The 26,447-nt window shown below is 47.1% G+C and overlaps 1 protein-coding gene across 3 annotated transcripts; it reads right to left on the bottom strand.

Annotated features, from left to right (window-relative positions):
- LOC144486025 (peroxisomal membrane protein PEX16-like) lies at positions 1 to 26,447 on the bottom strand. Of its 3 annotated transcripts, XR_013496211.1 has the most exons (11): positions 26,214 to 26,447; positions 24,132 to 24,265; positions 17,658 to 17,767; positions 17,101 to 17,193; positions 16,402 to 16,551; positions 15,980 to 16,052; positions 15,530 to 15,649; positions 15,059 to 15,123; positions 12,328 to 12,456; positions 7,334 to 7,430; positions 1 to 971 (listed from the first exon to the last, which is right to left on the bottom strand). XR_013496211.1 is itself a non-coding variant. In XM_078204136.1 (9 exons), the coding sequence occupies exons 1-9, from the start codon at positions 26,373 to 26,375 to the stop codon at positions 12,398 to 12,400; spliced, it is 966 nt and encodes a 321-aa protein (XP_078060262.1). In that variant the 5' UTR covers positions 26,376 to 26,446; the 3' UTR covers positions 7,709 to 12,397. The 3 variants fall into 3 exon arrangements, 1 of the variants encoding a protein (XP_078060262.1); XR_013496210.1 differs by lacking the exon at positions 1 to 971 and having other exon boundaries at positions 7,175 to 7,430; XM_078204136.1 differs by lacking the exons at positions 1 to 971; positions 7,334 to 7,430 and having other exon boundaries at positions 7,709 to 12,456; positions 26,214 to 26,446.

The following is a 26,447-nucleotide window of genomic DNA, read 5'->3' on the forward strand; positions in this document are numbered from 1 at the left end:
AAAGTCCAACAGGTTTATTTGGTAGCAAAAGCTACAAGCTTTTGGAGACTTAAGCCCCTTCCTCAGGTGAGTGGGAATTCTGTTCACGAACAGGGCATATAAAGACACAAACTCAATTTACAGAATAATGGGTGGAATGCGAATACTTACAGCTAATCAAGTCTTTAAAATACAAACAATGTGAGTGGAGAGAGCATCAAGACAGGCTAAAGAGATGTGTATTGTCTCCAGACAGGACAGCCAGTGAGACTCTGCAGGTCCAGGCAAGCTGTGTGGATTACAGATAGTGTGACATGAACCCAACATCCCGGTTGAGGCCGTCCTCATGTGTGCGGAACTTGGCTATCAGTTTCTGCTCAGCGACTCTGCACCGTCGTGTGTCATGAAGGCTGCCTTGGAGAACGCTTACCCAAAGATCAGAGGCCCAATGCCCGTGACCACTGAAGTGCTCCCCAACAGGAAGAGAACAGTCTTGCCTGGTGATTGTCAAGCGGTGTTCATTCATCCATTGTCGCAGCGTCTGCATGGTTTCCCCAATGTACCATGCCTCGGGACATCCTTTCCTGCAGCGCATCAGGTAGACAACATTGGCCGAGTTGCAAGAGTATGTACCATGTACCTGGTGGATGGTGTTCTCACGTGAGATGATGGCATCTGTGTCGATGATCCGGCATGTCTTGCAGAGGTTGCTGTGGCAGGGTTGTGTGGTGTCGTGGTCACTGTTCTCCTGAAGGCTGGGTAGTTTGCTGCAGACAATGGTCTGTTTGAGGTTGTGCGGTTGTTTGAAGGCAAGAAGTGGGGATGGCCTTGGCGAGATGTTTGTCTTCATCAATGACATGTTGAAGGCTCCGGAGGAGATGCCGTAGCTTCTCCGCTCCCGAGAAGAAGAGAGGGTCGCAGTGGAAGGGTGCGTTTCTGAATGGAGGGCTGTGACAAGTGGTGTTCCTCAGGGATCAGTGCTGGGACCTTTGCTGTTTGTATATATAAAAATGATTTGGAGGAAAATGTAACTGGATTGATTAGTAAGTTTGCGGACGACACAAAGGTTGGTGGATTTGCGGATAGCGATGAGGGCCATCAGAGGATATAGATCAGTTGGAGACTTGGGCAGAGAGATGGCAGATGGAATTTAATCCAGCCAAATGTGAGGTAATGCATTTTGGAAGGTCTAATACAGATAGGAAATATACAGTAAATGGCAGAACCCTTAGGAGTATTGATAGGCAAAGGGATCTGGGTGTACAGGTACACAGGTCACTGAACGTGGCGGTGGAGAAGGTAGTCAGGAAGGCATACGGCATGCTTGCCTTCATCAGCTGGGGTATTGAGTTTAAAAATTGGCAAGTCATGTTGCAGCTTTATAGAACCTTAGTTAGGCCGCACTTGGAATATAGTGTTCAACTCTGGTCACCACACTACCAGAAGGATGTGGAGGCTTTGGAGAGGGTACAGAAAAGATTTACCAGGATGTTGCCTGGTATGGAGGGCATTAGCTATGAGGAGAGGTTGGAGAAACTTGGTTTGTTTTCACTGGAATGACGGAGGTTGAGGGGCGACCTGAACTTACTAATCAATCCAGTTACATTTTCCTCCAAATCATTTATATATATTACAAACATCAAAGGTCCCAGCACTGATCCCTGAGGAGCGCTACTTGTCACAGCCCTCCATTCAGAAACACACCCTTCCACTGCTACCCCGTCTTCTATGACTGAGCCAGTTCTGTATCCACCTTGCTAGCCACCTCTGATCCCATGCACTAGTCTATCACAAGGCCTTGTCAAAGGCCTTACTGAAGTCCATGTAGACAACATCCACTGCCCTACCCTCAATCATCTTCGTCACTTCCTCGAAAAATTCGATCAAGTTCGTGAGACACGATCTCCCCTTCACAAAACCATGTTGCCTCTCACTAATACGTCTCCTATTTCCAAGTGGGAATAAATCCTGTCGCGAAGAATCTTCTCCAATAATTTCCCTTCCACTGATGTAAGGCTCACCAGCCTGTAATTACCTGGATTATTCTTGCTACCGTTCTTAAACAAAGGAACAACATTGGCTGTTCTCCAATCCTCTGGGACCTCCCCTGTAGCCAGCAAGGATACAAAGATTTCTGTCAAGGCCCCAGCAATTTCCTCCCTTGCCTCTCTCAGTATTCTGGGGTATATCCCATCAGGCCCTGGGGACTTGCCTACCTTAATGTTTCTCAAGAACTCCAATACCTCCTCCTTTTGATCTCAACGTGACTCAAACTATCTACACATCCTTTCCCAGACCCATCATCCACCAAGTCCTTCTCTTTGATGAATACTGACACAAAGTACTCATTTAATACATCGGCCATTTCCTCTGGCTCCACGCATAGATTCCCTTCCTTGCTCTTGAGTGGGCCAACCCTCTCCCTGGCTACCCTCTTGCTCTTTATATGTATAAAAAGCCTTGGGATTTTCCTTAATCCTGCTGGCCAATGCTTTTTCGTGACCCCTTTTAGCCCTCCTTACTACTTGTTTAAGTTACTTTCTACTTTCTTTGTATTCCACACTTGCTTAGTGTGTTCCCAGCCTCCGAACCTTGACAAATGCTTCCTTTTTCTCTGACTAGGCTCATAATATCTCTCGTTATCCAAGGTTCCCAAAACTTGCCATACTTATCCTTCATCCCTCCAGGAATGTGCCGGTCCTGAATCCCTATCAACTTACACTTGAAAGCCTCCCACATGCCAGATGTTGATTTGCCCTCAAACATCTGCCCCCAATCTACATTCTTCAGTTCCTGCCTAATATTGTTGTAATTAGCCTTCCCCAATTTAGCACCTTAACTTGAGGACTACACTTACCTTCATCCATCAGTACCTTAAAGCTTACTGAATTGTGGTCACTGTTCTCGAACTGCTCCCCTACTGAAACATTGACCACCTGACCGCGCTCATTCCCCAATACCAGGTCCAGTATGGCCCCTTTCCTACTTGGACTATCTACATACTGTTTCAAGAAGCCCTCCTGGATGCTCCTTATAAATTCTGCCCCATCCATGCCCGCCCTAAGTGAGTCCCAGTCAATATAGGGGAAATTAAAATCTCCCACCACAACAACCCTATTACTTTTACACCTTGCCAAAATCTGCCTACATATCTGTTCCTCTATCTCCCACTGGCAGTTGGGCGGCCTATAGTACACCCCTAACATTGTGGGTACACCCTTCCTATTCCTGAGCTCTATTCATATTGCTTCGCTGTATGAGCCCTCTGAGGTGTCCTCCCGCAGTACAGCTGTGATATTCTCCTTAACCAGTAATGCAACTCCCCCACCCCTTTTACATCCCCCTCTATCCCACCCAAAACATTTGTATCCTGGAATGTTAAGCTGCCAATCCTGTCCTTCCCTTAACCAAGTCTCTGTAATGGCAACAACATCATAGTTCCAAGTTCTAATCCAAGCTCTAAGTTCATCTGCCTTACCTGTTACACTTCTCGCATTGAAAGAAATGCACTTCAGTCCACCAGATCCTCTTCGATTAGCAACCACACCCTGCCTGCTCTGAGTCTTACTGGTCCTACTCTCTGGTTCCCCTTCAGTTAATTCACCTTTGCTTTGGTTCCAACCAACCTACCAAACTAGTTTAAATCCTCCCGTGTAACACTAGCAAACCTCCCAGCCAGAATATTTATGCCCTTCCAATTTAGATGCAACCCATCCTTCTTGTACAGGTCGACCTGCCCTGGAAGAGACCCCAATGGTCCAGATATCTGAAACCTTCTGTCCTACACCAGCTGTTTAGCCACATGTTGAGTTGTACTATCTTCCTATTCCTAGCCTCACTGGCACAGGGAATAATCCGGAGATGACAACCCTAGATGTCCTGCCTTTTAACTTTCTATCCAACTCCCTAAACTGCTGCTGCAGGACGTCTTCACTCTTCCTACCTATGTCGTTAGTACCAATATGCACCACGACCTCTGGCTGTTCACCCTCTCCCTTCAGAATGCTTTCTGCCCATTCAGACATCCTGGACCCTGGCACCAGGGAGTCAACATACCATCCTGGAGTCTCTTTCACGTCCACAGAAGCGCCTATCTGTACCCTTAACTTTAGAGTCCCCTGTAACTATTGCTCTAACGGGGAGTTAGAAGGGCAAAAAGAGGTCACGAGATGTTCTTGGCAGGCAGGATTAAGGAGAATCCTAAGGCATTCTATTCATACGTTAGGAACAAAAGAGTTGTCAGGGAGAAAATCGGACCTCTCAGGGACAAAGGAGGGGAATTATGCTTAGAACCCAAGGGAATAGGGGAGATCCTAAATGAATACTTTGTATCGGTATTCACGAAGGAGAGGTGCGTGTTAACCGGGAGTGTCTCGGAGGGAGGTGTTGACCCGTTAGAGAAAATCTCCATTACAAGAGAGGAAGTGTTAGGTTTTTTAGGGAACATTAAAACTGACAAAGCCCCAGGGCCTGATGGCATCTATCCTCGACTGCTCAGGGAGACGAGAGATGAAATTGCTGGGCCTCTGACGGAAATCTTTGTCGCTTCTTTGGACACGGGTGAGGTCCCTGAGGATTGGAGGATAGCGAATGTGGTCCCGCTGTTTAAGAAGGGTAGCAGGGATAACCCAGGAAATTATAGGTCGGTGAGCTTGACGTCCGTGGTAGGGAAGTTGTTGGAGAGGATTCTTAGAGACAGGATGTATGTGCATTTAGAACGGAACAATCACATTAGTGACAGCATGGTTTTGTAAGAGGGAGGTCGTGCCTTACAAATTTGGTGGAGTTTTTTGAGGAAGTGACAAAAACGGTTGATGAAGGAAGGGCCGTGGATGTCGTCTATATGGATTTCAGTAAGGCATTTGACAAAGTCCCACATGGCAGGTTGGTTAAGAAGGTTAAGGCTCATGGGATACAAGGAGAAGTGGCTAGATGGGTGGAGAACTGGCTTGGCCATAGGAGACAGAGGGTAGTGGTCGAAGGGTCTTTTTCCGGCTGGGGGTCTGTGACCAGTGGTGTTCCGCAGGGCTCTGTACTGGGACCTCTGCTATTTGTGATATATATAAATGATTTGGAAGAAGGTGTGTAACTGGTGTAATCAGCAAGTTTGCGGATGACACGAAGATGGCTGGACTTGCGGATAGCGAAGAGCATTGTCGGGCAATACAGCAGGATATAGATAGGCTGGAAAATTGGGCGGAGAGGTGACAGATGGAGTTTAATCCGGATAAATGCGAAGTGATGCATTTTGGAAGAAATAATGTAGGGAGGAGTTATACAATAAATGGCAGAGTCATCAGGAGTATAGAAACACAGAGGGACCTAGGTGTGCAAGTCCACAAATCCTTGAAGGTGGCAACACAGGTGGAGAAGGTGGTGAAGAAGGCATATGGTATGCTTGCCTTTATAGGACGGGGTATAGAGTATAAAAGCTGTATAGAACGCTGGTTAGGCCACATTTGGAGTACTGCGTCCAGTTCTGGTCGCCGCACTACCAGAAGGACGTGGAGGCGTTGGAGAGAGTGCAGAGAAGGTTTACCAGGATGTTGCACTGACAGCCTGTCTTAGCTATGAGGAGAGATTGGGTAGACTGGGGTTGTTCTCCTTGGAAAGACGGAGAATGAGGGGAGATCTAATAGAGGTGTACAAGATTATGAAGGGTATAGATAGGGTGAACAGTGGGAAGCTTTTTCCCAGGTTGGAGGTGACGATCACGAGGGGTCACGGGCTCAAGCTGAGAGGGGCGAAGTATAACTCAGATATCAGAGGGACTTTTTTTACACAGAGGGTGGTGGGGGCCTGGAATGCGCTGCCAAGTAGGGTGGTGGAGGCAGGCACGCTGACATCGTTTAAGACTTACCTGGATAGTCACATGAGCAGCCTGGGAATGGAGGGATACAAATGATTGGTCTAGTTGGACCAAGGAGCGGCACAGGCTTGGAGGGCCGAAGGGCCTGTTTCCTGTGCTGTACTGTTCTTTGTAGTGCTCTTTGTCCTCCCTGCTTAACAACAGAACCAGCCATGGTGCCACTGCCCTGGATGCTGCTGCTGCTGTTATCCCGATAGGCCATTCCACCCCCTCCCCCAACAGTATCCAAAACGGCATACTTGTTAGAGAGAGGGACGACCACAGGGGATTCCTGCACTGACTGCCTGCTCCTTCGAACAGTCACCTATCAATCTGCCTGCACCTTGGGCATGACCACGTCTCTAAAGCTCCTATGACGCTTTCCGCCACCTTCATGCTCCTAAGTGCATCCAACTGCTGCCCCAACCGATCCATGCGATCTGTAAGAAGCTGCAACCGGGTGCACTTCCTGCAGATGCAGTTGTCCAAGACGCTGGAAGCGTTATGGATCTCCCACATCTCACAAGTTAGCTATATTATTTACACCATTACATAATTTACTAGTGAGAAACAGCTATGGGACTGGACAATGGAATGTGAAGAAGCAGACAAGGATGTCAAAGATGCTTTGCAGAAGTCTGGAAGTATTGGTTCATTTTAATCCGAGGCTATCATTACTGCTTGCTTGTGACTCTTCACTTTATGGAGTAGGGGCAGTAGTTTCACATATTATACCTTTGGGAGAACAACCACGAATAGTTCTTGCTTAGAGTACCCTGACTAGTGCTGAATCTAACTATGCTCAGCTAAGAAGCATTGAGTAAAGTTTTTGGTGTAAGTTGTATCATTATTCATATGGTTGTCATTTCACATTATTGACTGATCATTTACCCTTAGCTACTGTTTTTAGGCCTTATAAAGGCACTCCAGCGTTGCTTATTTGCACATTCTTATCACACTTGCATTTACCTATTGAACAGATACCAGCAACTAGTTTTGCTAGTATTCTTTAAGCTTTTGCTGGTAGATCATTTGCCTGTGACAGCTTCTCAAGTTCAGAGACATACCAGAAACAATCCCATGATGGGGAAGGTGAGGGGTGTGGTATCGAAAGGAATGATAATTGGAACACATTGTACGCATTCAGACTTGAAACCCTATGTCAAGAAAGCTTGAGTTAACCATCCAAGATGGGTGTCTATCGTGGGGTATCAGAGCGATTATTCCAGCAAGTTTGCGTGGAAGAGTTCTTAAAGGACATCCAGAAGAAGGAATTAGCATAATTATTTTTGGTGGGCACGTCTGGATGCCCAGGTTGACGAAAAAGTGGGACAGTGTCAATCTTGTGCACTCAGGAAAGCAGATATTTTTAAGGGTAATTGCATGGGTAAACATTAGAAAGAAGGTATAGTTGTTAATGTTTCTGTGCTGGTAAGGAAGCAGTGATCAGTTTTCAGGCTAAACCAACAACATTTGTTTGTGTGGGGGTTTCATTTCAATATCCACCTGAAACTCGATTGTGGTTTAGAGCCTCAGAATGTAGATTGCTGATAATTGCTGAGCAACCTGTGGGCAGAGCAGACAGATCCGCTTGTCCTGAAATCTGTAGCATAAGAACATAAGAATTAGAAGCAGTAGGTGGCAAATTCAGCCCTCTGAGCCTGCTCTGCCATTCAACCAGATCATGGCTGATCTCTTCCTGGTCTCAAATCCATCCCCCTACCTGTACCTCATATCCTCTTAACCTGTTCTTTATCAGAAATATATCCGTCTCAGAAATTAGTCAGTTGAATTGGAGACTGGAAGAGAGAGGGGATGGGTTTGTTAGGTCTGCTTGAAGGTGGAACCTTATGATGGAGGGAAATGACTCATGAAACCAATGAAAGAACATTGTTTATTACAGAATGCAAAGTAAAACCACGTCATTGGTACCCACATGGACCATAACAACTGGACCCTCCCCCTCCCATGGTAAGTTACTTTCTAGCCCAGAGGAAACGTCCTGAACCCTTGCACCAGGCAGGAAGCACATGATTGCTGATTGGTTAGCAGTTGGACTCCGAACAAGTAGGTTTCCTCTGGGTGCTCCAGTTTCTTTCTATGGTCCAAAAATGTGGGGGTTAGGTGGATTGACCATATTAAATTGTCCCTTAGCGTCCAAAGGTGTGAATTAGCCTTGGCAAATGCGCAGGGTTTCAGGGAAAAGGCAGAGAGGAGGGCCTGCATGGAATGCTCTTTCAGAATCTGTGCAGGTTTGATGGCCTGAATGGCCTCTTTCTGCACTGTAGGGATTCTATGGTTAGCAGGTGGACTGATTGGCAGAGGCAGTCAGATGCGCCAGGGAACATGATGCAAATTTAAACAAAAGTTTGGCAGAGTCCATCTGCCAACCAATCAGCACTTCTCTTTCAGTATAAACTGTTGCAAACATGCGCTGATGAGTCCAAGACAAAAAAAACTGTCAGCATGTTGAGTTTCTCAGCAATATTAGTAAGTTTTATTACTGTTAGCAAACACTACTATTCAAAATAAAACCTTACAATTCTTAAAAAACACGTGCACTTTGGAAGGTCGAATACAAATAGGAAATACAGTAAATGGCAGAACCCTTAAGAGTATTGATAGGCAAAGGGATCTGGGTGCACAGGGACACAGGTCACTGAAAGTGGCAATGCAGGTAGAGAAGGTAGTCAAGGCAGCATGCAGCATGCTTGCCTTCATCGGCGGGACATTGAGTTTAAAAATTGGCAAGTCATGTTGCAGCTTTATGGACCTTAGTTAGGCCACACTTGGAATATAGTGTTCAACTCTGGTCACCACACTACCAGAAGGATGTGGAAGCTTTGGAGAGGGTGCAGAAAAGATTTATAAGAACATAAGAAATAGGAGCAGGAGTAGGCCATCTAGCCCCTCGAGCCTGCCCCGCCATTGAATAAGATCATGGCTGATCTGACGTGGATCAGTACCACTTACCCGCCTGATCCCCATAACCCTTAATTCCCTTACCGATCAGGAATCCATCCATCCGCGCTTTAAACATATTCAGCGAGGTAGCCTCCACCACCTCAGTGGGCAGAGAATTCCAGAGATTCACCACCCTCTGGGAGAAGAAGTTCCTCCTCAACTCTGTCTTAAACCGACCCCCCTTTATTTTGAGGCTGTGTCCTCTAGTTTTAACTTCCTTACTAAGTGGAAAGAATCTCTCCGCCTCCACCCTATCCAGCCCCCGCATTATCTTATAAGTCTCCATAAGATCCCCCCTCATCCTTCTAAACTCCAACGAGTACAAACCCAATCTCCTCAGCCTCTCCTCATAATCCAAACCCCTCATCTCCGGTATCAACCTGGTGAACCTTCTCTGCACTCCCTCCAATGCCAATATATCCTTCCTCATATAAGGGGACCAATACTGCACACAGTATTCCAGCTGCGGCCTCACCAATGCCCTGTACAGGTGCATCAAGACATCCCTGCTTTTATATTCTATCCCCCTCGCAATATAGGCCAACATCCCATTTGCCTTCTTGATCACCTGTTGTACCTGCAGACTGGGCTTTTGCGTCTCATGCACAAGGACCCCCAGGTCCCTTTGCACGGTAGCATGTTTTAATTTGTTTCCATTGAGATAGTAATCCCATTTGTTATTATTTCCTCCAAAGTGTATAACCTCGCATTTATCAACGTTATACTCCATTTGCCATATCCTCGCCCACTCACTCAGCCTGTCCAAATCTCTCTGCAGATCTTCTCAGTCCTCCACACGATTCACTTTTCCACTTATCTTTGTGTCGTCTGCAAACTTCGTTACCCTACACTCCGTCCCCTCCTCCGGATCATCTATATAAATGGTAAACAGTTGCGGCCCGAGTACCGATCCCTGCGGCACGCCACTAGTTACCTTCCTCCAACCGGAAAAACACCCATTTATTCCGACTCTTTGCTTCCTGTCGGATAGCCAGTCCCCAATCCACTTTAACACACTACCCCCAACTCCGTGTGCCCTAATCTTCTTCAGCAGCCTTTTATGGGGCACCTTATCAAACGCCTTTTGGAAATCCAAAAACACCGCATCCACCGGTTCTCCTCCATCAACCGCCCTAGTCACATCTTCATAAAAATCCAACATGTTCGTCAAGCACGACTTTCCCCTCATGAATCCATGCTGCGTCTGATTGATCGAACCATTTCTATCCAGATGCCCTGCTATCTCCTCCTTAATAATGGATTCCAGCATTTTCCCTACTACAGACGTTAAGCTGACCGGCCTATAGTTACCCACCTTTTGTCTCCTTCCTTTTTTAAACAGCGGCGTAACATTAGCCGTTTTCCAATCAACCGGCACTACCCCAGAATGCAACGAGTTTTGATAAATAATCACTAACGCATCCACTATTACCTCTGACATTTCTTTCAATACCCTGGGATGCATTCCATCCGGACCCGGGGACTTGTCCACCTTCAGTCCCATTAGTCTACTCAGCACTGCCTCTCTGGTAACATTAATCGTATTAAGTATTTCTCCTGCTGCCAACCCTCTATCGTTAATAATTTACCAGGATGTTGCCCGGTACAGAGGACATTGGCAATGAGGAGAGGTTGGAGAAACTTGGTTTGTTCTCACTTGAATGACGGAGGTTGAGGGGAGACCTGATAGAAGTCTACAAGATGGGAGGCATGGACAGAGTGGATAGTCAGAAGCTTTTTCCCAGGGTGGAAGAGTCAATTCCTCGGGGGCACAGGTTTAAGGTGTAAGGGATAAGGTTTAAAGGAGATGTACGAGGCAGAGTTTCTACAGAGTAGTGGGTGCCTGGAACTCGTTGCCGGGGGAGGTAGTGGAAGCAGATATGGTAGTGACTTTTAAGGGGCGTCTTGACAAATACATGAATAGGATTGGAATAGAGGGATATGGTCCACGGAAGGGTAGGTGGTTTTAGTTCAGTCGGGCAGCATAGTCAATGCAGGCTTGAGGGCCGAAGGGCCTGTTCCTGTGCTGTAATTTTCTTTGTTCTCAATAGATTACCTCAGTTTCAGAAGAGAAAAATATTCGCCGCGGCATTGCCCTATTTTGCCGGAAAGTCACCCAGTTTTCTCAGACACGGCCAGTCCACAGACGGTAGAGCTTCCTGCTCTTTCCAAAATGAAATCTTATCTCTCTCCCCCCAGTGGTCCCCCCGCCCCAATTTCTCCCTCTCTATCCCACCTCCAATCTTTCCTCTCTCTCGTCCTTGAAACCAGCAGTCTTGATTCCCGAAAAAGTGTGATGTGGAGATGCCGACATTGGGACTGGGGTGAACACAGTAAGAAGTCTCACAACACAGCGCTCCGAAAGCTTGTGCTGCCAAATAAACCTGCTGGACTTTAACCTGGTGTTGTGAGACATCTTACTGTCCAGGAAGTGTCTCAGAGGGGAATTGCTGGCCCCTCTCAATTTGATTGCGTGTCAAGTGGCTGGAGGTTCCCAGCAGGGATTGTCAGCACTGATAGCCCCAACCCCTCCCAAAATATGAGAGAGATGAAAGAACAGAAACTGAAAGAACGATGTATAAAGATCCATTTATTACCCACAATTTCCACTCATCGTGGGGTCAGATAGATTAAACTTTATCAATCACCATCCTTCTATTGGAGTCAATCACCTCTATACTGTCTGAATCAACGAACGTTCCAGGTGAGCAGTGTTATATGCCCCCAACACACAGCTGGCACAGGGTGGGGAGGGCTTACCATTGCAGATGTGTTCAGCGGCCGTGCACAGAATATTTAGTCACGACTTCAATATAGTCTGGCCCAGAACCATGTCCAGTCCCATTCTGTCACAAAGGATCTGGACAACCGCTTCCCATTGACATGCCCCAGATTGTGTGTCAGGCCCTTGCATTAGTGCACAATTGGAGGTTGTGGGCACCTACAATAGTCTGACAGCCCGCTACAGTTAACCTGGTGTAATCAGGAATGGTCAGACAGCAAGTTAGAGTCAGGTTGTGAGCCGTCATAGTTTTGCAGTTAACTGAGCTGGTCACTATACAGTTGTTTAGTTAGACTGTGGCATGGTCTCCTTCACGCAGCGCAGTCAGACCACGGGCCGGCCGCAGCGCAGTCAGACCACGGGCCGGCCGCAGCGCAGTCAGACCACGGGCCGGCCGCAGCGCAGTCAGACCACGGGCCGGCCGCAGCGCAGTCAGACCACGGGCCGGCCGCAGCGCAGTCAGACCACGGGCCGGCCGCAGCGCAGTCAGACCACGGGCCGGCCGCAGCGCAGTCAGACCACGGGCCGGCCGCAGCGCAGTCAGACCACGGGCCGGCCGCAGCGCAGTCAGACCACGGGCCGGCCGCAGCGCAGTCAGACCACGGGCCGGCCGCAGCGCAGTCAGACCACGGGCCGGCCGCAGCGCAGTCAGACCACGGGCCGGCCGCAGCGCAGTCAGACTGAGATAGTCTCAGTTGCATTTTTTCAGGATGAGACGCTAGAAAGAGAATCTCTGATGGTCCAAGTTCCGTACCTTGCTGGTTGAATACAGTTCATTATGAGCAGTACAATTTACTTTCCAATATACTGGTCTGAGAGGCTGATCAACCCCAATTATAAAAATATATCTTCTGCCAAACAGGCAAGTAATCCATTAGTGGACCTGGAACAGAGAGAAATCAGCATCATTAGATCAAACATCTGGATCAACGGCTCCCCCAACCCGCGACTAGCCTTTGACTCCATCCTATCAGAATCCTTGTTTCCTGACCCGGTCCTGGGAGTTCCTGATCAAACCCACACCCACCCCTCTCCACCCAAAGACCCAAACCTCCAAAGGGTTTCTCTGTGCACGATTCCTGCTCCCTCCCTCTCACCCTATTGCATCTGGATTACAGAAAGGAGAAGGGGAATAACAAGAACACACCACAAAAATTAGGAGGCGGCCATTTGGCCCCTTTAGCCTCCTCTGCCATTCAGCAAGGTCATGGCTTATCTCATTATAGTCTTAACTGCACTTCCCCGTTTCCCTCCCCAATTATCCTCGATTCTCTCTTACATAAAAAAATCAGTCTTGAATAGATTCAATGGTCTGGCCTCCACTGCTTGCTGGGGAAGCGAGTCCCTTGGATCAGTGATCATCGGAGAAAATAATTCTCCTCATCTCAAATCTTAAAATCGAAACATCTGAAATTTAAACTGTCACCTAGTTCCGCCTGCGACCCCCCCCCCCCCCACAAAAGAGAAACATCCTCTCAGCATCACCTAGTTGCATCCCCTCACAATCTTATGTTTCAAAAAATCACCTCTCATTCTTCTAAACTCCAATAGATACAGGCCCAACCTGTGCTCGCAAGAACCCTTAATCCCAAATCAGTCAGTCGACTGAACCTTCTTTGACCTACCTTTAATGCAATCCTTTAAGTATGGAGACCAAATCATTACACATTATTCCAGATGTGCCTCTTACAGCTGCAGTAAAGCTTCCCAATAAACACCAACATTCTATTTGCCTTCCGAGTCACTTGCTGTATCTGCAGACTAACATTTTGTGTTTCATGTACCAGGACATTCAGATCACTGTGTACCTCAGAGTTCTGCAATGTTTCTCTATTTAAATAGTATTCTGCCTTTCTATTCTTCTTGCCAAAGTGGACAAGTTTACATTGATCCCCATATTGTACTCCATCTGCCAAATCATTGCCAACTCAGTTAATCTATCTAAATCCCTTTGTTGATCTTCACCTCCTCATGACAACTTACTTTCCTACCTATCTTTTTATCAGCAAATTTGTTACACCTTGGTCCCTTTATCCAAGTCATTAATATAGATTGCAAGTAGTTGAAGACCTAGGACTGATCTCTGTGGCACTTCACTATCAATATCTCGCCAACCTGAAACTGACCGACTTATCCCTACTCTCTGCTTCCTGTTAGCTAATCAATCCTCAATCTACACTAACATGTTACCATGAGCTCTTAGTGTAGTAAACTTTGATGCAGCATCCTTGTCAAATGCATTTTGGAAATCCAACCTCCCCACCATCTACAGATTCCCCTTTATTCAACTGGTTTGTTACTTCCTCATAAGAACTCTAATAAATTAACCAAACAGGATTTCCCTTTCACAAAACCATATTGACTCTGCCTTATCATTATGATTTTCTATAGGTCCTCTTATCTTAATAATGGATTCTAGCTTTTTCCCTATGACAGACATTAAGCTAACTGGTCTATAGTTTCCTGCTTTGTCTTTCTCCTTTCTAGAATAGAGGTGTTACATTAATGGTTTCCCAATTCACTGGGACCTTTCCAGAATCTAGAGAGTTTGGGAAAATTACAATTAACACATCCATTACCTCGACAGCCACTTACTTTAAGACCCTCAGATGCAGGTCATCAGCTCTAGGGGTCTTGTCAATCTTTAGTTCTAATAGTTTTCCAGTGTTTTCTCCCCAGTAATTGTGATCGTTTGAAATAGTTCCCTTTTACTTTTTGTTTCAAGTCCTTTTGGGTTTTTAAAAAAAAAATGTCTTCTACAGTGAAGACAGGCACAAAATACCAAAATGGCTTCTGCCATTTCCACGTTTACCATTATTAATTCCCCAGTCTCACTCTATAGGACCAATGTTCACTTTAGTTATATGTTTTTCCTTTTCACCATTTGTAGAAACTCTTACTATCTGTTTTTCTACTTCTAGCTAACTTTTGCTCATTCACTAATTTCTTCCTAATTTTTCTGTTCTTTGCTGGTCTCAAATCCTGTCCTATCTTTTAGCTTATCACCAATCTTTGCAGTATTGTAAACATTTTCATTCAAATTGATACAATTCTTAACTTCCTCAGTTAGTTTCCACTCCATCTGACGAAGGAGCAGCGCTCCGAAAGCTAATGGTGTTTGCTACCAAATAAACCTGTTGGACTTTAACCTGGTGTTGTTAAAACTCTTACTGTGTTCTCATGCAGTTTTTCTTTCTCAATGAGATATATTTTTGCTGAGAGCCAAGCCCTTAAATATCTGCCACTGTTTCCCCTACTGTCCTACCTTTTAATCTATTTTCCCAGTTCACTACAGCCAACTCTGTCCTTAAGTGCAAATAAGTATAAGTATAAGGGTAAGGCCTTGACCTTAGACTCACACTTCCTCTCTCTCAAATTGAATGTGAAATTCTATTATATTATGATCATTGTTTGCTAGAAGCTCCCATACAATGAGGCAAGTAATCCCACAGCAGAAATATACTTGTGCAGCTGTCAATACTTACGAGCCACCAGACCCACGCCTGGAACATAGTCAGCGAGAACCCGGAGCAGAAAGAGGATCTTACTCCTGGAAAGAGAAGCACAAATGGGTGAGAGGCGCAACTCTAGGATAATCACTGGTTACAAGGAAGAAAAGACAGTTGGAACTCACCGAATAGCCATGTCCAAGGATCCTAAGCAGCACATAGAATGTCAACAAGGATCCACATACTTTGGCCCCTGCCAGCCACACCGCCCCCCCCACCCGACTCCAAACCCCCCATTAGAGTGTCACGTAAATAGAGTTCCAGTTACCTACCCAGTGTGCTTTAAACAAGAGCCCAGATACCACCACCTCCAACCCGGTGTCCTGTTAACAGGGTCTCTGGATACTCCTCCCACTGCTGTAAAAATGGGCTAGATACCATCCAAAACCCTATGGAGGGGCCAAAATACCCAACATAGGTACGAATCAGAAAGCAAAAGTCTCTCACTCAGAGTATCGGTCGTAGAATGGGGATCGCAGCAAGTAATACAGCAACAGGAAGGTGCGTCTTCGCAGTTCAGCACGCTCAGCCTGCCTCATCTGCTTGGGGGGTCTCAATAAATTCAAGCTGTGGGAAACACACCAGTTACAAGATACAGGACAACAGCGACAAAGTCAGATGGTGGCTAACAGATCAATGTGTTGTGGCCAGATTAATTTACACAGGATTGTGCGCTGGTGTCAGTATAACTCCAATCCCTGTGAATAGGACTGTGCGCTGGGGTCAGTATAACTCCAATCCCTGTGAACAGGACTGTGCGCTGGTGTCAGTATAACTCCAATCCCTGTGGACAAGACTGTGCGCAGGTGTCAGTGTGACTTGGATTCTGGTGAACAGGTTAATTCACTGGATTTTCTCTCTACCTGTAGACTCAGTGTTGTGTGGGCTCTGACTCACCTCGCAATGTCCAACATTCCAGACACCAGCCATGGCTTCCAGGATTTCTGTCCCCATATTCCTAATGCCAGGACTGGGAGCTTGAGGGCTAAGGAAAACAACCTACTCCCACACACAGGAAACCCAGTGCTCAGAGTAGCTGGCAATGGCCTCTCACCTCTTCCTACACAAACATCAAGGAGCTGAATGGCCACCTTTAATTGCTGAATATTGACTCGAGGGGCTGAATGGCCTCCTCCTATCACTATGCAAACATCAAGGGGCTAAATGACCACCTTCCATTTGCAAAGTTATGGACTCAAGAGGCTGAATGGCCGCCTCCTGTTCATATAGATCAGATTTGAGGGACTGAATGACCTCCTCCTGTTCCTATATCAGATTTGAGGGACTGAATGGCCTCCTTGTTTTGCAGTGTAGGATACGGTGTAACAATGGCCGGGTGATGTAGAGTGACTCGGCTAGGGTCTCCATTTGGCTGAGGGGGGTTGGAGGCTGCTGAATCTCCTCCTGGGATCTCTGCTGTCTCTCCTCCACTTGAGGAATTCCCCAGTGACGAAGTTGCAGTGATGGAGCTGGAACAGAAACATCCGAGGTTACACTCAACACAAATCTCTCAAACATTTCAGTCACATTGCCACCCACCGCACTTGCAGTCACATGATAAGAAACCAGCAGAGATGATGCATGCTCACGTTTAGATTCCCTGCGCCCCCAACCCCCTCGGCCGCAGCACCGCCCCCTCCCCCCCCACCCCCGAGCCTCCAACAGCACCGCGCCTCCGCACCGAGCCTCCGACAGCACCGCGCTCCCCCCCCCCCCCCCCACCCACCCAGACCCTGCGACAGCGCCGCCCCCCCCCCCCCCCCCAGACCCTGCGACAGCGCCACAACCCCTTGGCACCAACCCTGCGACAGCGCCGCGCCTCTTCAGCACAGACCCTCCCACAGCGCAGCGCACCCTCGGCACCGACCCTCCCACAGTGCATTGCTGTCATGCAAAACTGAAATGATGACCCTGAGGCCCAGAGTAGAAGCTCCCCATGAGCCATTAATGGTGTTCAACGATTGGTGAAGTGGACAAGCTATGGTCATACATACAATGGATAAGGAAGAGTCACTCACGGCAGTTAAGAGTCCGGAGTACCCTCCTTGAACGTTGTCCAATAAATGTGCCGCAGCTAGCTTGCGAGTATTCTTCACCCTCTATGTAACTGTCTATTAAATTGAAAAAATGGTGGAGAAATTCTGTTAAGTGGAGCAGGAGAGATGGGTGGGAGGAGTGAGCAGAGGGCACAGGAGGAGCATCAGTGGACACAGGAAAAGGGGACAGAAGGTGCTGGGCAGGGGGCTCAAGCGTGGACAGGCAGTTTGGACAAGGGTAGGCAGGCTGGAGGCACAGGGGGGACTGGGGTGGGAAGAGGACTGGGGGCAGGACAAAGAGGGCTGTTGAGGGGGTGCGAAGCAGGCTGTGGGCACAGTGGGGGCACGGTTGGTGGTGCAAGAGAGCTGGGGTGGGAGGAGAAGCAGTGCAAAAAGGGTCAGGGGGAAAGAGAGCCAAGGGCACAGAACTCCGGGGTCAGAGTGCAAGTGCTGAGGGGGTTATCCTGTCTGTCTCTATCTGTCACCATTATCTCTGGTCATTTCTCCTTGCTGTCAATAGGGAGCAGCTGCTCTCTCACCTTCAATGCTGCTCCTTTGCAGATGTCTCTCTCTGTCAAGTGGTGTGATGGGGGGAGACGTCTGGATCCCAGCGTTGTACCAGAGCAGCAGCAGTATCCTCAGGGTGGCTCTGGAAGTGAATTTCAACAGAGAGTAAAGGTTTCTGCTTGTCAGGAGATCGGGGATGTCAGAAAGGCAGGATCATCTCAAAATGTAAATGGGGGTGAGTAACCTGGGGGGAAAAGATGCCCAGGGGAACCTCGGATAGGAATCCATAAGGGGGGGGGGGGGCAGGAGAGAGGAAATGAGTGAGAAAGCGTTGTTGGAGTGTAAGGCAGGCCTCCAAAAGAAGTGTATTCAGGAGGAATTTCTCATTCAGTATGTGGATGGCCCAACTAGAGAGGTGGCAAAACTTGACCTCCACTTGGGAAATAAGGAAGGGCAGGTGACAGAAGTGTTAGTGAGGGATCACTTTGGGACCAGTGACCATAATTTTATTGGTTTTACAATAGCTATGGAGAATGATAGGTCTGGCCCAAAAGTTAAAATTCTAAATTGGGGCAAGGCCAATTTTGATGGTATCAGGCAGGAACTTTCAAAAGTTAATTGGGGGAGTCTGTGGGAAGGCAAAGGGACATCTGGTAAGTGGCACACTTTCAAAAGTGTAAACCAGAGTTCAAAGAACAAAGAAAAATACAGCACAGGAACAGGCCCTTCGGCCCTCCAAGCCCGCACCGCTCCCTGATCCAAACTAGACCATTCTTTTGTATCCCTCCATTCCCACTCCGTTCATGTGGCTATCTAGATAAGTCTTAAACGTTCCCAGTGTGTCCGCCTCCACCACCTTGCCCGGCAGCGCATTCCAGGCCCCCACCACCCTCTGTGTAAAATATGTCCTTCTGATATCCGTGTTAAATCTCCCCCGCCCTCACCTTGAACCTATGATGCTGATGACACCAAAGTCGGTCGTGTGGTAGACAGTGAGGAAGGGTGTCGTAGTTTGCAGGAAGACTTAGACAGGTTGCAAAGTTGGGCCGAGAGGTGGCGGATGGAGTTTAATGCGGAGAAGTGTGAGGTAATTCACTTTGGTAGGAATAACAGATGTGTTGAGTATAGGGCTAACGGGAGGACTTTGAATAGTGTGGAGGAGCAGAGGGATCTAGGTGTATGTGTGCATAGATCCCTGAAAGTTGGGAATCAAGTAGATAAGGTTGTTAGGAAGGCATATGGTGTCTTGGCGTTTATTGGTAGGGGGATTGAATTTAGGAGTCGTAGCGTTATGTTGCAACTGTACACAACTCTGGTGCGGCCGCACTTGGAGTACTGTGTGCAGTTCTGGTCCCCACATTACAGGAAGGATGTGGAGGCTTTGGAGAGGGTGCAGAGGAGGTTTACCAGGATGTTGCCTGGTATGGAGGGGAGATCCTATGAGGAGAGGCTGAGGGATTTGGGATTGTTTTCGCTGGAAAGGCGGCGGCTAAGAGGGGATCTTATTGAAACATATAAGATGATTAGAGGTTTAGATAGGGTGGATAGTGATAGCCTTTTTCCTCTGATGGAGAAATCCAGCACGAGGGGGCATGGCTTTAAATTGAGGGGGGGTAGTTATAGAACCGATGTCAGGGGTAGGTTCTTTACCCAGAGGGTGGTGAGGGATTGGAATGCCCTGCCAGCATCAGTTGTAAATGCGCCTAGTTTGGGGGCGTTTAAGAGATCTGTAGATAGGTTCATGGACGAAAAGAAATTGGTTTAGGTTGGAGGGTCACAGTTTTTTTTTAACTGGTCGGTGCAACATCGTGGGCCGAAGGGCCTGTTCTGCGCTGTAATGTTCTATGTTCTATGTTCTATGACCCCTCATGAACGTCACCACCGACCTGGGAAAAAGCTTCCCACCGTTCACCCGATCTATGCCTTTCATAATCTTATATACCTCTATTAGGTCACCCCTCATCCTCCGTCTTTCCAGTGAGAACAACCCCAGTTTACCCAATCTCTCCTCATAACTAAGCCCCTCCATACCAGGCAACATCCTGGTAAACCTCCTCTGCACTCTCTCTAAAGCCTCCACGTCCTTCTGGTAGTGGCGACCAGAACTGGACGCAGTATTCCAAATGCAGCCGAACCAACATTCTATACAACTGCAACATCAGACCCCAACTTTTATACTCTATGCCCCGTCCTATAAAGGCAAGCATTCCATATGCCTTATTCACTACCTTCTCCACCTGTGACGTCACCTTCAAGGATCTGTGGACTTGCACACCCAGGTCCCTCTGCGTATCTACACCCTTTATGGTTCTGCCATTTATCGTAAAGCTCCCCCCTACGTTAGTTCTACCAAAATGCAGCACTTCGCATTTATCTGGATTGAACTCCATCTGCCATTTCTTTGCCCAAATTTCCAGCCTATCTATATCCTTCTGTAGCCTCTGACAATGTTCCTCACTATCTGCAAGTCCAGCCATTTTCTTGTCGTCCGCAAACTTACTGATCACCCCAGTTACACCTTCTTCCAGATCGTTTATATAAATCACAAACAGCAGAGGTCCCAATACAGAACCCTGCAGAACACCACTAGTCACAGGCCTCCAGCCGGAAAAAGACCCTTCCACTACCACCCTCTGTCTTCTGTGACCAAGCCAGTTCTCCACCCATCTAGCCACCTCCCCCTTTATACCATGAGATCCAACCTTTTGCACCAATCTACCATGAGGGACTTTGTCAAACGCTTTACTAAAGTCCATATAGACGACATCCACAGCCCTTCCCTCGTCAACCATTCTAGTCACTTCTTCAAAAAACTCCACCAGGTTAGTGAGGCATGACCTCCCTCTCACAAAACCATGCTGACTATCGTTAATGAGTTTATTCCTTTCTAAATGCACATACATGCTATCTCTAAGAATCCTCTCCAACAACTTCCCTACCACGGACGTCAAGCTCACTGGCCTATAATTTCCCGGGTTATCCTTCCTACCCTTCTTAAATAACGGGACCACATTAGCTATCCTCCAATCCTCTGGGACCTCACCTGTGTCCAGTGACGAGACAATGATTTGCGTCAGAGGCCCAGCGATTTCATCTCTCGTCTCCCTGAGCAGCCTTGGATAGATTCCATCAGGCCCTGGGGATTTGTTAGTCTTTATATTCCCTAAAAAACCTAACACTTCCTCCCTTGTAATGGAGATTTTCTCTAACGGGTCAACACTCCCCTCCGAGACACTCCCAGTCAACACATCCCTCTCCTTTGTGAATACCGAAGCAAAGTATTCATTTAGGATCTCCCCTACTTCTTTGGGCTCTAAGCATAATTCCCCACTTCTGTCCGAGAGGTCCGATTTTTTCCCTGACAACCCTTTTGTTCCTAATGTATGAATAAAATGCCTTGGGATTCTCCTTAATCCTGTCTGCCAAGGACATTTCATGACCCCTTTTTGCCCTTCTAATTCCTCGTTTGAGTTCTTTCCTACTTTTTGTATTCCTCCAGAGCTCCCTCCATTTTTAGCTGCCTGGACCTAACGTATGCCTCTTTTCTTTTTGACCAATCCCTCAATTTCCCTGGTTATCCATGGTTCTCAAATCCTACCCATCCTATCCATCTTTTTTTACAGGCACATGCCTGTCCTGTAGCCCTAACAACTGTTCCTTAAAAGACTCCCACATGCCAGATGTGGATTTACCCTCAAACAGCCTCTCCCAATGAACAGCTGCCAATTTCTGCCTAATCCCACCAAAGTTAGCCTTCCCCCAATCCAACACCTTACCCTTGGGACACCACTCATCCTTTTCCATCACTATCCTAAAGCTAACAGAATTGTGGTCACTATTTGCCACATGTTCCCCTACCGAAACTTTGAAGACCTGACCGGGCTCATTCCCCAGTACTAGGTCCAGTATAGCCCCCTCTCTAGTCGGGCTATCTACATATTGTTCCAAAGAACCTTCCTGTATGCATTTTACAAATGCCTCCCCATTCAGACTCCCAACCCTACGCGATTTCCAGTCTATACCAGGGAAATTGAAGTCTCCCACTACAACAACCCTATTTTTCCTGCACCTATCCATTATCGCCAGACATACCCTGTTCAGGGTAAACACATTCCTCTTTGAGTGAAGGGCAAGGCTGGCAGAAGTAGGGAACCCTGGATGATTCGGGATATTGAGGCCCTGGTCAAGAAGAATAGGAAGCTGGGATCAAGTGAATTCCTTGAAGAGTATAGGAGGTGTAGGAGTAGAGTTAAGAGAGAAATCAGGAGGGCAAAAAGGGGACACGAGATTGTTTTGGCAGATAAGGCACAGGAAAATCCAAAGAGCTTCTACAAACACAAAGGGCAAAAGAGTAACAAGGGAGAGAATAGGGCTTCTTAAGGATCAACAAGGTCATCTATGTGCGGATCCACAAGAGGTGGGCGAAATCCAAAATGAATATTTCTCATCAGTATTTACTGTTGAGAAAAACATGGATGTAAGGGAAGTTGGGGAAATAAATAGTGATGTCTTGAGGAGTGTACATATTACAGAGAAGGAGGTGCTGGAAGCCTTAAAGCGCATCAAGGTAGATAAATCCCCGGGACCTGATGAAGTGTATCCCAGGACATTGTGGGAGGCTAGGGAGGAAATTGTGGGTCCCCTAGCCGAGATATTTGGATCATCGATAGTCACGGGTGAGGTGCCTGAAGACTGGAGAGTGGCAAATGTTGTGCCTTTGTTTAAAAAGGGCTGCAGGGAAAAGCCTGGGAACTACAGGCCAGTGAGCCTCACATCTGTGGTAGGTAAATTGTTGGAAGGTATTTTGAGAGACAGGATCTACAGGCATTTAGAGACGCAAGAACTGATTAGGGACAGTCAGCATGGCTTTGAGAGTGGAAAATCATATCTCACAAATTTAGCTTGATCTTGGTTTCGGACAAAGCTCGGCACAACATCGAGGGCCGAAGGGTCTGTACTGTTCTATGTTCTAAATTTGATTGAGTTTTTTGAAGGGGTAACCAAGAAGGTAGATGAGGGCAGTGCAGTTGATGTTGTCTACATGGACTTTAGCGAGGCCTTTGACAAGGTACCGCATGGTAGGTTGTTGCACAAGGTTAAATCTCTCAGGATCCAGGGAGAGGTATCGAAATGGATACAAAATTGGCTTCTTGACAGAAGCCAGAGGGTGGTTGTTTTTCAAACTGGAGGCCTGTGACCAGTGCTGGGTCCACTGTTGTTTGTCATTTATATTAATGATTTGGATAAGAATATAGGAGGCATGGTTAGTAAGTTTGCAGATGAAACCAAGATTGTGGCATAGTGGACAGTGAAGAAAGTTATCTCCAATTGCAACGGGATCTTGATCAATTGGGCCAGGGGGCTGACGAATGGCAGATGGAGTTTAATTTAGACAGATACGAGGTGATGCATTTTGGTAGATTGAACCAGGGCAGGACTTACTCAGTTAATGGTAGGGCGTTGGGGAGAGTTGCAGAACAAAGAGATCTAGGGATACATGTTCATAGCTCCTTGAAAGTGGAGTCACAGGTGGACAGAGTGGTGAATGCGACATTCGGCATGCTTGGTTTCATCAGTCAGAACATTGAATACAAGAGTTGGAATGTTTTGTTGAAGTTGTACAAGGCATTGGTAAGGCCACACTTGGAATACTGTGTGCAATTCTGGTCACCCTATTATAGAAAGGATATTATTAAACTAGAAAGAGTGCAGAAAAGATTTACTAGGATGTTACCGGAACTTGATGGATTGAGTTATAAGGAGAGGCTGGATAGACTGGGACTTTTTTCTCTGGAGCGTAGGAGGCTGAGGGGTGATCTTATAGAGGTCTATAAAATAATGAGGGGCACAGATCAGCGAGATAGTCAATATCTTTTCCCAAAGGTAGGGGAGTCTAAAACTAGAGGGCATAGGTTTAAGGTGAGAGGGGAGAGATACAAAAGTGTCCAGAGGGGCAATTTTTTCACAGAGGGTGGAGAGTGTCTGGAACAAGCTGCCAGAGGTAGTAGTAGAGGCGGGTACAATTTTGTCTTTTAAAAGGCATTTAGACAGTTACATGGGTACGATGGATATAGAGGGATATGGGCCAAATGTAGGCAATTGGGATTAGTTTAGGGGTTTTAAAAAAGGGCGGCATGGACAAGTTGGGCCGAAGGGCCTGTTTCCATGCTGTAAACCTCTATGACTCTATGAGTCTAAGTGAGGGGGTGGGGGGCAAGAGTCAGGATTCAGGCAAGATTTTCAGCAGTTGGAAACTGGACAGGGTGTGCTGAATTGAGATCAGGGATAATCATTATAGGCTGCGGGTTCGAAGGAAATGCATCCAGCACCACATTCAATCGGTGTGCCGAGCGGAATGATGAACATGCCTCTCCCTGTGGGCAACGCTCAGTGACAACAGCAGACACAGGCTTATAACAATACAAAAGACTTGCACACACCAGCTCATCCCAAAAATGGTGCCCAGAGGGAGGACAACAGCGAAATTGCAAGTGAAGACGGCTTACTTGGCCAACTGTACGATTATAATCACCATCCAGCGACAGCTCTCGCCCCACAGCTTGGCTGAGCTCATCTCCATGAAAACCTCCAGGTGTTCCAAAACAGTTAGCCATGTCAATAACCGCTGCTGTGTGGCAGGCTGGAACAAAACACACACATCAGCACAGGCCTCGACCTGTATATATTAGCAGGCACGCACCCCCCCCCCCCCTCCCTGGGACACAGGTCAGCCCAGGCACGCCCCCCTCCCCCCGGGACACAGGTCAGCCCAGGCACGCCCCCCTCCCCCCGGGACACAGGTCAGCCCAGGCACGCCCCCCTCCCCAGGACATAGGTCAGCCCAGGCACGCACCCCCCCCCCCCCCCCCCCCCCGGACACGGGCCGGTGCAAGCACGCCCCCCCCCCCCCCCCCCCGGACACGGGCCGGTGCAAGCACGCGCCCCCCCCCCCCCCCCCCCCCGGGACACGGGTCAGCCCAGGTACGCACCCCTGGATGCATGTCAGCGTAGAGCCAGTCAGACTGGAATGTAATTGAGGTATTTGAGGATATTTATATATTGCACAACAGATTTCTGGGTCTAAGTTACAGTCTGGAATCTAATTGATGGGTTTGAGTTATGTATAGATAAGAGAATAGATATCTAATTTTTAGAATAGATACCTGGGAGTGAGTTACTGACTGAAATCTAGTCAAGGTGTTTGGGTGGTTTATATACAGAATCATGGATATCCGGGTGCGAGTTACAGACTGGAATCAAAGCGAGGAGTTCAGAGAAGTTTCTATATAGAACAAATATCTAGGAGTGAGTTACTGACTGAAATCTAACAGGGGTTCGGGTGATTTATATATAGATTAATAGATATCCAGGAGTTACAGACTGGAATCTAATCGACGGGTTTGGGTGGTTTATCATAGAATCCGACAGTGCAGGAGACCCATTCAGCCCATTGAGTTGCCACCAACCACAACTCCACCCATGCCCTATCCCCATAACCCCATGCATTTAACCCCAGCTCGTCCCCCTAACATTTGGGAACAATTTAGCATTGCCAATCAACCTAACCCGCACATTTTTGGAGTGTGGGAGGAAACCGGGGCACCCGGAGGAAACCCATACAGGCACAGGAAGAAGGTGCAAACTCCACACAGTGACCCAAGCTGGGAATTGAACCTGGGTTCCTGGCGCTGTGAGGCAGCAGTGCTAACCACTGTGCCACCGTTGCACCCTACATATAGAATAACTGATACCTGGGAGTGAGTCACAAACTGGAATCTAAATGGAGGGTTCAGGGAGTGTAAGGGTTAAAAATCACAAACTATGAGAAAATAAAAGGTTGTTACAAAAGTTTTCATAAATAAGCACCAAGACCTTTGGTCTGAGAGAATTCATTAAATCAGTCATCTGGACCTGGAAGGGAGTGATATCCACACAGGCACAAACTGGGACATTACTGATAACTTGTAACAATGATGAATTAGATCAGCTAACATGATTTAGTTTTCATGCTGATTGCACATTATAATTAAGCAAGCGTAAGGTGATTGGTTTTATAATATCTGTACCTTATGAATGACGTAACCGTAATCAATAACTGAGTGGATAGAGATACATCTATAACTTGATTGATATATGCTAATTACTTGCAATTGAATTTTAAACTATAACTGCTTGTGCATTCCCGAATTCTGGGTCCTGGCTTGTTACCGCTCTGACCTGTGAATTTCCAGGGACCTCACTATATAGCTTGCATTAAAACAGCTGTTTAAGAGAACTTCATGACTTGGTCTAGTTATGAAGGGTAAAGTTGTGATCAATTAAAAGGCTGACATCAAAGCCTACAACAGGAAGGTTTATATATACACAATAACAGATATCCGGGAATGAATTACAGACTGGAATCTAATCGAGGGGCACAGAGCGGTTTGCATTTAGAATAACAGATACAGACTGAAAACTGTTACAGACTGAAAACAAATCTAGGGGTTCAGAGTAGTATATAGAGAGTAACAGACACCCAGGAGTGAGTTTTTGACTGGAATCTAATCGAAGGGTTCGGGGTGGTTTACATATAGGATAACATGTACCCGGGAGTGAATTACAGACTGGAACATGCCCTTTTCAAGTTGGCACAGGTTCAGGTGTGGAGGCAGATACAAGTCAAGTCGACTGTTTTGGAATATGTTCCTGAATTGTTCAAACTGCCTGAACATAAATTGCAGGACCGTCAAAATTAGCACATCATCCATGCAAAGGAAAGTGTAGATGAATCAACGGTCATGTGTGATCTGAAAAAGGAAATTGAGGAGTGGAAGTACGGT

Source organism: Mustelus asterias, unplaced genomic scaffold (assembly GCF_964213995.1).
Source record: "Mustelus asterias unplaced genomic scaffold, sMusAst1.hap1.1 HAP1_SCAFFOLD_272, whole genome shotgun sequence".
Classification (NCBI taxonomy): domain Eukaryota; kingdom Metazoa; phylum Chordata; class Chondrichthyes; order Carcharhiniformes; family Triakidae; genus Mustelus; species Mustelus asterias.

What these genes read in the sequence shown, in the direction of transcription:
- LOC144486025 (XM_078204136.1), bottom strand. Translation starts at nt 26,375, where the DNA reads ATGGATGATGTGCTAATTTTGACGGTCCTGCAATTTATGTTCAGGCAG. An exon ending in GCAAAGGAGCAGCATTGAAG is followed by an intron (nt 17,194 to 17,657) that starts GTGAGAGAGCAG and finishes TCAATTTAATAG; the next exon opens with ACAGTTACATAGAGGGTGAA. An exon ending in CACCCGGCCATTGTTACACC is followed by an intron (nt 16,053 to 16,401) that starts GTATCCTACACT and finishes TCAAGCTCCCAG; the next exon opens with TCCTGGCATTAGGAATATGG.